At 33.6% G+C, this 12,185-nt stretch overlaps 1 protein-coding gene across 7 annotated transcripts in view; it reads right to left on the bottom strand.

Moving 5' to 3' along the window:
* Positions 1-12,185, bottom strand: part of grid1b (glutamate receptor, ionotropic, delta 1b) — a 737,476-nt gene that overhangs the window by 40,140 nt on the left and 685,151 nt on the right. For all 7 annotated transcript variants that reach the window (XM_021480270.3, XM_009306536.5, XM_680591.10 and 4 more), the window contains 2 exons: positions 3,049-3,150; positions 1,421-1,618 (listed from right to left, as the gene is read on the bottom strand). In XM_021480270.3, coding sequence (XP_021335945.1) covers positions 1,421-1,618; positions 3,049-3,150 — 300 coding nt within the window. The remainder of the gene's footprint in view (positions 1-1,420; positions 1,619-3,048; positions 3,151-12,185) is intronic.

Raw genomic sequence — 12,185 nt, 5'->3', positions numbered from 1 at the left:
AATGCAATTGTGATGTCACAACAGTGTAGTTCCCAAGTGGGGTTTAGAGCAAGGATGTCTAAACTCAGTCCTGGAGGGCCGGTGTCCTGCATAGTTTAGCTAAAACTTTCTTTAACACGCCTGCCTGGAAGTTTCTGGTATACCTAGAAAAAGGTTGACAAGCTGATTCAGGTGTGTTAAATTTGGGTTGGAACTAAAATATAAAGGACACCAGCCCTTCAGGTCCGGGTTAGGACAACCTTGGTTTTAAGCATTTCATTCAGATGTTCCACCAGTAGTGGACACTTGTGTAATGTAATCATTAACGTCCATTCGAGGGAACGAGATGGAGGGAAGTTATCAAGTGAAGGGCATAACAAATTTGACTTGAATGCAGCTTATGGGGTTTCATGAGTTTCTTCTTTGTGGTGTATTTAAAGTTTTATGTAAGAGGGCCCTTTGACCTTTATAGGAGATTCCCTTTATCACACAACCTTGCTTTTTCAATACCAGCTTTTGCTAAATGTTATTATGGTTTTGTTTACATTTATCATACATTCAGACAGTTGGTGTTTTACTTTACATATGCACAATATTTTGTTGATATTGTTAGTATAAACAAATAAAAGTAGACCTTTTTTTAAAAAATTGAATACTTCCTTAAATAAAATAAATAAATAAATAAATAAATAAATAAATATAAACTGAAATTATAATTATAAATTAGATTAAATTAAATATATTCGATCCCACTGGAGCCTCTCAAACACACAATATTTCATTTATAGCAACTTGACACCAAAGTTTGTTAATTATTAAACTAAAATGTAGTAATTTTTTGTTATAATGTTTACATTGGTAAAACTTTACAAACTACAGTGTGCTATCACATATTATGTTAACAGACCTCATAAGGTAAATGGCATTTTTAAAAAAACAAAATACAAGACCCTGAAATTTAACGGATGCAAACATTTTTACTGTGTACAAAACACACATTCTGCCTTAATAAAAGGGCCTGCTTTCTAAATTGCACAAACATCATTGACTTTTTATTCACCTCTCTGTTTATGTATTATTTTATCCTGTTATTAATATTCTAGTTTATCCTTATATCAATCTTTTAATTTTGTCTAAGCAATGAACTGTGAGTTGTTCAACATCCCCAATGTACAGTTAAACTCGCAACATTAACCTATTAGAATGAGAGGCAGTGACCAAAATATCACTGCAACCAATCACAAAATTACAATTCAAGTCATACTTTCATTATGTCTTCTTGACTGATTGTTGCAATAGCTTTAAATACTAATGCCAGAATAAACCATAGAACTCAAACCATAATATATACCGGTGACCTTTTTAGCAGAACAATCTGAGCAAACAGTAGACAAATACTATTCTGACACACAAACAAAACAGTTTAGAGCTCTTGCGGTACCTTATTTATTAATTCCCCAATCATTCCATTCCAAGAGCCGTTGGACAGCTGAGAACCATATTTGCTGTCTGCCACCTGGTAGATATCATACTTGAACCCTAGGATCTTGGCCAAGGCCTCAAGGACATCAATGGAGAATCCTTTGTATCGTTTTGGCTGCCCGAGGATGTTCTCTGCCACCATCACAAACGGATCCTCCTTTAAAGAGAAGCATTGATTACAAAGAAAGAAAGAAAGACAGTAAGAAAGAAAGAAAGAAAGAAAGAAAGAAAGAAAGAAAGAAAGAAAGAAAGAAAGAAAGGACTTACAATCATGTCAGAAGGGTTATTAGATCCAAAGGAAAAAAAAAAAAAAAACCACAACAGACAATACTTCGCTTACCCATGCTTATGAATAAATGCATTATTTCAATGAAACATGTGGTACAAGTAACCATCAAGAACATTATGAATAGTTTATGTAAGAAAGTGAGCTAACCGTTGCCTTAAAATGATTCATTTTCTATTTTATTTTATTTTATGAAATTATAAAACCTTTTAGTACCAAGTTGCACCCCATTTTGCCTTCAGAACTGCCTTAATCCTTCGTGGCATAGGTACTAGACATATTCCACAGAAATTTTGGTCCATATTGACATCATAGCATTACTCAGTTGCTGCAGATTTGTCGGCTGCACATCCATGATGCAAATCTTCCTTTCCACTACAACCCTAAAGGTGCTCTATATTGGGTTGGGTTCTGGTGACTGTGGAGGCCATTTGAGTACAGTGAAGTCACTGCCATGTTTAAGAAACCAGTCTGGGATGATTTTTTTAAACCCAACTGACAGTATTTTCAAAAGCACTCCAGAAATAGAAAGCTTGCGCGACAGCCTGATTTTTACTATGCTTTCATATCTACCACTTTCCTGCCGTTTTTACTTGTTTATTAAGTTTTTTTGTCTCTTGTTTTTTTATAATTTTTTTTTAATTTTACCTGCTTTCTGAAACCGTTCTTCACCAGACTCAAACTCTATCTTCGAAGTCAACTCCTCATCGTGTCTCAAGTCCACCAACACACATGGTGAGCTACTGGGCAAACTGATAACAGCGACCACAAATGTCGGTGGTGTCATATGGCTACTCAGCATTCGTTTTAGAGACTAAATACAGCCATATGTAGCTCTGGGTACATAATTCGCAATCTCCAGAAATGTATACGGGGGTATGTTTTTTACCATGAGCCTGTGACCGAGAAAATAGTTGAGCACAAAACAGCTAATTTTTGCAAATTTGCTAAAAAATCTAAATAATAGTTACGATATTGTAATTTGGTATTTAGTTGTTTTGATACAAACAATTGATGCCCATTTGTCAATAAATCATCACAACCCTAATATATAGTTTCAAGCATGATGATATGACGCGGTTTAACTTATGTGGGAAAGATCATATATTAAACCGAATGTATATGAATAACCCCAAAAGGTTTTAAATACATCTAGAACTCTGAATTGACTCGTTTTATGAGCGTGAGACGCAATATATGAAACATTCAATTCAACACCATAAATGCAAATCCTTGTCTAAATAAAAACGCGAATACTTTGTACAAATAAAAAAGATTAGATAAAAAAATAAAAGTATTACCAGCAACGTCACCACTTTCACGGTCACCCCTTGCATGCCGTTTTCAATGCGACTCTCCTTTAGACTTCCATTGAGACCATGGACCGAATCCCATGTTGCTAACTGCAGGACACAAAAAAAAATGCAAATCACATATCCAGATAATGAGGGTATTTTCTGTCCAATCCATATCCGTTTACAAACAAAAAAAGAAAAATGAAGAAAACAGGTGTTTTTCCATTTTTCATTTGCTCACAAAAAAACAAAAAAAAAAAACGAGATTTTGGCGAAATTTTCGTTGTTTTAATTTAGCGTAGAAAAATGGATAAACACCTTCAAAATTTATTATACACATCTAGGCGGTGCTGAAACAGCAACTTTCCTTTGATTGGTTAACCAAATCTGAGCTTGATACTTAGCCCTCAAAATAAGAGCCCTCTGTGGACCAGCAACCAGGCAAATATTATAAAAATATTATATTATAATAAAAAAAATATATAGTTATTGCACATTCGTCTTATTCTTCAGTAGATCTGTAAATTATGTATTTTATAAACTGATCATTAATAAAAACTAAGCTATTATTAACTGTAATTCTCCAAATAAAAAAAGGCTTGATTAAAGTCCTGTCATTTTAAAGATTTTCTACAATTCAAGCAGAATTAGGTTAAAAATAACTTAATTCAGAATAGTGTGCAGATTTCTGTGAGTGTCACAAGCTTTATGAGCGCACTTCCCTTTTTTATTATTTCATGCAGTAGTAATCAAATAAAATGCAAACAGTTGGCAGCACCGAATAGCCTATATGCAATATTAATATGTGCAATATGGAACTGGGCTTGCTGTATAACATAATTTTGTCACAAAGAGCAAATGTCAAGTTCACTATTAGCGCAACGCACAGACAGTAAACTTAGTCTGAAATACAACACATTATTTATTATGAATTATAAGTATGTGTTTAATTAGTTCCTTTGAAAATTTGTTCATTAATCCAGTGTTGGGCGAGGCAGTGGCACAGTAGGTAGTGCTGACGCCTCACAGCAAGAAGGTCGCTGGGTCGCTGGTACGAACCTCGGCGTTTCTGTGTGGAGTTTGCATGTTCTCACTGCCTTTGCGTGGGTTTCCTCTGGGTGCTCTGGTTTCCCCTACAGTCCAAAGAAATGCTTTACAGGTGAATTGGGTAGGCTAAATTGTCCGTAACGTATGAGTGTGTGTGTGAATGTGTATGTGGATGTTTCCCAGAGATGGGTTGCAGCTGGAAGGGCATCCGCTGCAAAACTTGCTGGATAAGTTGGCGGTTCATTCCACTGTGGCGACCCCGAATAAATAAAGGGACTAAGCCGACAAGAAAATGAATGAATGAATGAATGAATAATCCAGTGTTTTAGAAAGTCTCGAAAGTGTAGTTGTGTAAGAAAACGCTTGACAAATAGGCATTGCAGCTGACCGTATTGTATAGGTTTATTGCCCTTAAACTTCTTTTAGTTTGGCTCTTAAATGAGTTGGCAACCTGGAGATGTTATATATATATATATATATATATATATATATATATATATATATATATATATATATATATATATATATATATATATATATATATATATATATATATATATATATATATATATATATATATATATATATATAAACTAAACAATAAAAAACAGTAGGTGAACAATATTAATTATTATTATTACTATTATTATTATTATTATTGTTATTATTATTATTTTTATTATTATTATTATTATTATTTAGGCCTACAGTAGCTCAAAAACAATCATGCAAACCAGGTGCTGCTCGCAAATGGTTGTCTTTGCTCAGCATCAGGTGCACAAACAGCACAATATTTGAAAATAGGTCACAGATAGTGGCGAACTATATGCAAATATTATTATTATTATTATTATTATTATTATTATTATTATTATTATCATTATCATCATCATTATTATTGTATAGGCCTTGTTTGAAATAAACATGCAAACCATGTGCTGCTAGGAAATGGCTATCTTTGCACAGCAGCAGGATGTTTGGCAACGAAATATGAATTTATTTTAATGACAAATGTCTAATAATACTAATAATTTACATTTTTTATTTATTTTATGCATACGAAATGAATGTAAGCATTCTACAAATGTCAGAATATGTAAATATATATAAACTTAAATATAAGTATATATATATATATATATATATATATATATATATATATATATATATATATATATATATATATATATATATATATATATATATATATATATATATATATATATTATTACAGAGGGCTCTTATTTTGAGGGCTATGTCACGAGCTCAGATTTGGTTGACCTATCAAAGGAAAGTTGGCGTTTCAGCACTGCCTACATGTGTATAATGAATTGTGAAGTCCATTTTCCTACCCTAAATTAAAAATTCGAAAATAGAGCCAAAATCTTGTTTTTTTTCATTTCTTGTGAGCAATTAAAAAATGAAAAAAAAAACTGCTGTTATCTTTATTTCCCTTTTATTTATTTTTTTTTGAAAACGGATATGAATTGGGCGGAAGAAACCCTGATTCCAAGTGAAACAGGTCACAGATGGATAAATTCAACCAACAGATCTATAATTATTTGATTTGGTGATGAAAAGTATCAGGTTAAACTGACATTGTGATCAGTGCTGTTTAAATGTGTCTTATGTTGTAATAGGTTAACCTAAAAAGTAAGAAATATTGAATGAACTAACGAACAAATGAAAAGCACAAGCATGGGAAACTGTCACAACACAAACAGTATCTAGTATATTACAGTATGAGGAAGTAATTCAGTTGTATTGAGTGGGAAGGCTGGTCTGTAAATTATTAAAATTAATGCTATTACAATTAGGTTTAACACAATAAAAAGTGACTTATCAAAATCAATACACACAATTCACATTGACAATGTAAGCGATTAGTTGCCAATATCAATGACACCTCATTTAATGACCTGATTTGAAAGACTAATCTCATTAACCATTCATTTACTCAAAGAAACAGGTGAAAATGAGGTCTAATCACATCATTTAAAAATGGGCTAAGCTCATTTCAATGTGATGCACGTGTAAAAGTGTTTTTTTTTTTTAGGTGTTTCCTAATTTGTATAAAATATAATTTGCTTTATGCAAGCGAAGTTCATGAACAGCTGCCTTTGAAGTACTCAGAATTAAGGGAATGAACATTTGCTTGCATATATAAAGTTGCAGGCATGCTGCTTTAGGAGGCACAGCATTTTCTCCTCATTACTTTTCCATGAGGATGAGTACTATGTTGGTCTAGTTCCAGGTGATGGCACTAGATCAAATTACAAAATGCATCTGATGACAGCATACTGCGCCATCATTGCCTTGGGACGCAGAATCCATTTTTTCAAAAGCACTGTTTTTTCTTAATAGTTGGCAGGCTTAGCCATAAGGGATTTCTTCATTACAGCATATACACAGACAGCCCTACAGCAGCAGCACAGGAAGAGCTTGTAATGATGAAAAATGTATAAAAGTCCCTATTTTCTTTTTGAGCAAAATTCTGAACAGACACAAAGTTATAATAAAGACAAATTAAAGCTGCTTTAAGTGTGTGTAGTGCTGGTGGGTTGGTAGGTTTTCTGTAAAAAAAAATAAAAATAAAAAAAATAAAATAAATAAAAACCCTGAATATCTTGCCACAGCATAAACGTTACATCCTCATTCTGTTTTAAATAATTGATTAAACGCATAGCTCTTACACTGAAAACTTATTTTAAGTGTCACCAATTACTGTAACAAGCAATTATACAAAGTGTATATCACATTGCGAACAAATACATGTATTTGTATAACACTTAATGCAGACTCCACAAACATTTAATTATATTGTACATTAATAACAATAAAAATTGGTAACATCGGTACATTTCAATTTACATTTAGTCATTTAGCAGACGCTTTTATCCAAACGACTTACAAATGAGGACAAGGAAGCAATTTACACAACTAATAGCAAAAATGAATAAGTGCTATAGGCAAGTTTCAGGTCTGTAAAGTCTAAGAAGGGAAGTATTAGTAATATTAGTATTTTTTATTTTTTTTTTTTGGGTACAGTTAGTGTGATATTCAGAGAGGCAATTGCAGATTAAGAAGTGAAGTGGAGACTAAATAGTTGAGTTTTTAGTCGTTTCTTGAAAGTAGCGAGTGACTCTGCTGTTCTGATGCAGTTTGGGAGTTCATTCCACCAACTGGGCAGATTGAGCGTGAGCGTGAGCGAAAGTGATTTCTTCCCTCTTTGGGATGGAGCCACGAGGCGACGTTCATTCACAGAACGCAAGTTTCTGGAGGGCACATAGATCTGCAGAAGTGAGAGCAGATAAGAAGGAGCAAGGCCAGAAGTCACTTTGTAGGCAAACATCAGAGCTTTGAATTTGATGCGAGCAGCAACTGGCAGCCAGTGCAAACGGACTAGCAGTGGAGTGACATGTGCTCGTTTAGGTTCATTGAAGACCACTCGTGCTGCTGCATTTTGAAGCAGTTGAAGAGGCTTGATAGAGTTAGCTGGAAGTCCAGCTAGTAGAGAGTTGCAGTAATCACTGCACTGCATCTGATTAAGTACCAGATTAAGTACCAGTGTAAACAGGTGGTTCACTATCTGCCTATTTTTATTATTATTTTTAAAGGGCACCTATTTACATCTTTTTTGAGATTTAAGGTAAGTCTTTTGTGTCTCCAGAATGTGTCTATAAAGTTTAAACTTGAAATACCCGTCAGATTATTTATTGTATATTTCTAAATCGGGGATATTTGAGCTGTTATGACATTCTAGCTGTTTTTGTTTGTTCATTTAATGCAAATGATCTAGTTCTCCCCACCCACCTTTCTCAACAGCATTTCAGAGCCATGGAGATCTCTCCGTATTGCTCTGATGTGTGTCGTCTTCATGTAGATAAACAGAACAGTGACAGACAAAAATGAAGCAGATCTCCCGGCTGGACCAGTTAGTATTTTTGTGTAGAGTTTGCATGTTCTCCCCATGTTTGTGTGTTTTTTTTTCTTTTTTTTTTTCTGAGTGCTCCGATTTCCCCCACAGTCAAAAGACTGAATAAACTAAATTGGCTGTATGAGTGCGAATAAGTGTGTATGGGTGTTTCCCAACACTGGGTTGCAGCTAGAAGGGCATTCGCTGCATAAAACAATTGCTGGAAAAGTTGGCGCTTCATTCCACTGAGATGACCTCTGAAATAGAGATTAGGCCGAATGAATAAATGAATGAATAAATTGGCACTGTGGCACTCTCAAAATCCCGATACAGCAACATCGCTTAAGGCATTGCTTGGTGAAGCTAATTGAAAAGTATGTTAAATGAGACATTGAGCGTTTTCTCCAGCATCTGACTGAAAATACTTGGGTTGTTTGTGCAGACAGCAGTGTTAAACACAAGTGTCTGGAAAACGCTTCACCCTGTCTGTGTCTGTCAGGGCTCTGCTTAGAGTGATGATCTGAAAGACCACGGACAAGAATGAAGACACCGCTGATTCATCAAATACTGTCAGATTTTTTCTGTTTTCTGCCAAAGTTTTCCCTCCGATGACAAATGGAATTGAGGACTTGATAGATGGCCATCTTATCCAGGGGCTCAAGAGACTCAAGGAACAAACAAAATATCCTTCATCTTCTGTCTGATGTCTTATCAGTCTTGACCCCAAACTAGACAAGCATTTATCTGTTTGCTGGGTCCTCAATGACTTTGGGATAAAAGTTTTTAAATAATAAATGGCTGAGCTAAAGAGTATACAGGACTCTGTGGACTGTGTTGTATAACATGAACATTTTACATTTTAATCAATGAAAAAGTGAAACTACTCTGTCTTTCATTCAAAGTAGACTTTTAAATTTGATTAGGTGAAAATGGTTTCTGATTTTAAGCTGTTTTATTCAATTTACCTTACAGCAAAAAAACAAACCCCCATTGGAGTAAAAACAAACAAATAAATAAATAAATAAATAAATAAATAAATAAATACAAGCATTAGTTTTTCCTCAAAGTAATATTTTTGTTTTAAACCAGCAGTTTTCATTTCATCTGACCACAATAAAAAAGGTACAGCTAATATGTTTTTATATATTTCTAATGTGAGTATGATTTGCCTCTTGCGTTAAGATTATAGTCTTAAAGCACCAGCACATAGTTTAACTCATTATTGAGAATAAACTAACTAGCATAGCCTATGCATTTGTAAACATGTATATAACATAGTTTAGTCCAGAGTGCAACTTTAATTTTATAATAAACATTATTAATTTTAGCTGTAACAAATTACAATATTTTTTTAGGTTGGTCCATAGCAAAATTTGTAAGGCCAATGTAAGAGTAAAAAAATAAAATAATAATAATAATAAAATAAAATTACATAAAATAAACATCTGCCTTACAGCAAGATTGCTGGTTTGAGCCTCAGCTGGGTCAGTTGGCGTTTCTGTGTGGAGTTTGTTTTAACGATTGCAGGTATTGTTTTTCCCTCTCTCTCCCTGTTGGTAAAGCACTGTCAACAAATATTTTTTTCTCCACACCCCATAAAATGAGATGCAATTGACCAAGACAGCTGGATTAGTCCAAAAAGGTTGGGTCAAATCATGTTATCACCACAAACAAACCGCTCCAGGGTTTGTTTGAAAGCGTACTGATACCACCTCTTCAAGGAGGTCTCAGTTCATTTTTTGATCCGCTTTTAGTGCGCATTTGAGTGTGATTGCTACATTCACACCTGCCCAAACAAACTGCACCAAGAGGAAAAACAAACTCTAGTGCAATCCAGCCAAACTAAATAAGGCAGGAGTAAAAACACCCTTAGTTTTTTACCCAGACATTTAAAAAGAACATATTTTAGAGCAGTAATCACAATATCGTCAAACCATGAAACCATGATATTTTTATCCTAGGTTATAATACTGTCTTTTTGAATGAGACGTTTAACCGAAGTCCTGGTCGTTAAAAATCCCAGGATGTCCTTTAAAAAGAGTAGGGGTTTAACCCTGGCATCCTGGCCAATATTACCCACTGACCTCTGTTATTCATGACCTCCTAACTATCCCCATATCAGTGTGCTCTGTTCTGTGCTGGTCTGTCATCATTGTTCTGGTTTCAGGCTGTGTCATCTTGTGTGTTCTCCCTGTGTTTGCGTGGGTTTCCTCCAGGTGCTCCGGTTTGCCCCACTAGTCCAAATACATGCGGTATAGATGAATTGGGTACGCTAAATTGTTGGTAGTGGATATGTTTGAATGAGAGTGTATGGGTGTTTCTCAGTGATGGGTTGCAGCTGGAAGGGAATCCAAAGCGTAAAACATATGCTGGATAAGTTGGCGGTTCATTCCACTTTAGCAACCCCAGATTAATAATGGGACTGAGCCGAAAAGAAAATTAATCTTTGAATCAATTTACTAAAGTAAAGAAAATAAAAAAAAAATAGCTGTCTCTATAGTAAACTATATTTTTTTACTTTCTGTGAATGTACTTCCTTTTCTTGACCACAATATTTTTTCTTGTACTATTTAGATTAAATAAAATTGTAAAGTTTGAACCACAGTTAAATTATAATTTGAGGAAAAAACAAACAAAACAATAGCTGTAACAATTAGTCATTTTTAAAAGTTGGTTCAAAGTGTGATTTTTTTTCAGTGTACATCAATTTAGTTGGACATGAATATACCTTGATTTGCTGAGTTAGTGTTGTAATGGAATTAATGTGCTTGCATTATCGACCATTGCTGCTACTACTGAGAAGTCACAACAGATATTATTAGTGTGTTATCCTTCACATGCATGCTGTATCTGGTAAACACTACTTAATAAAAAACAAAAAGTCCAATGAATGTTAATAGCTTCAGACATATTAATGTAGATTTTCAGACATGTTACATGCATGATAAACAGCATTTGAGGTGGTAGTTTCCTCAATATACAAAGAATCACAAAGAATTCTCAAGTCTGAGCTATGTTAATTATACAATTACAAAAATGGCTGTCATTTTAGACACTTATGTTCACATTACACCTATTTTGACACTCATTTGAACAATTTTACTAATACCTTTTCTTTGTTCAAATGTATTATCCTATTTTTTAATACCTTGGAATAAAATGATGACTAGAGACAAACTTACTGTACTTTAAATGATATCTCAGTTCTTCAGACTTTATCTGAAAACTGAAAAAAGACTAATTGGCTAATTATATTGAGGAGAAAATGAATAAAGTGCATGATGATAGTTGATTGTAATGATGTACATGGGAAGAACAATAATCAAAAGAAAACTGAAGCTTATTTCCAAAATTTTGTGAGCAGCATTTGCTTGCTAGACATCAGTCTTCTAATTGAACATTTTAAATAAAAAATAGCTTAAAAGCTTACTTAAAAGAGAATAAAATAAGGAAAATATAAATTAAATTAAAAACTTAGAGGATGTAGAAACATGATGATTTTATGCAAATGTTTTGAGAGCCTGACAATGGCATATGCCAAAACAGTCCAGTATGTTTATAAACATAACAAAACTCAACATGAAAAGAAGTTTTGACTCTACTTTAGAAAGTAGAAGGTATTTCAAAGATTTTCTTTCTTTCAAAATGAAATGTTTTCATTTTAGTTCTTCATTAAATGAAAACAGAGTTTCAATAACTTATTTTTGTTATTGTCATAGATGTGGCCAAACTTGACACTAAAAGGATTGGGTTAGAGACAAATTTAGTTGTTAAAAATATGTGTTGAATTAACTCAATGGACCTTCTTCTGTAGTTGAAATGTACTGGAAATTTGTGCTCGAGTTATTAAGATTCATTAACTGGGAAGGGACACAAAAATAGTCCAAACTAAGATGGAATTTAAAACATGTACCAACAGATTTAGCAAATCAACACTGAATCTAAACAGATGTTCAATATAACCTCAATGGCAAACCTTTCCTCGTCCATCTGTCCTGTTGTTTGATATATGTGATAGTATGACAGAAATAGAACTGGATATTCATTTGTATAATAAATCAGTTTTTGCTCAATTGTAGACAGAATCATTGATTACAATATGTTTTGATATGTTATTATTCTGTTATGACAAGGAACAAATTGTCATTCATACACAATGTTAAGGCAAGTTCAGATCAGC

The sequence above is a fragment of the Danio rerio genome, chromosome 12 (assembly GCF_049306965.1).
Source record: "Danio rerio strain Tuebingen ecotype United States chromosome 12, GRCz12tu, whole genome shotgun sequence".
Classification (NCBI taxonomy): domain Eukaryota; kingdom Metazoa; phylum Chordata; class Actinopteri; order Cypriniformes; family Danionidae; genus Danio; species Danio rerio.
The sequence above is the reverse complement of the archived record's forward strand: the minus strand, read 5'-3'. Positions and strand labels throughout refer to the sequence as shown.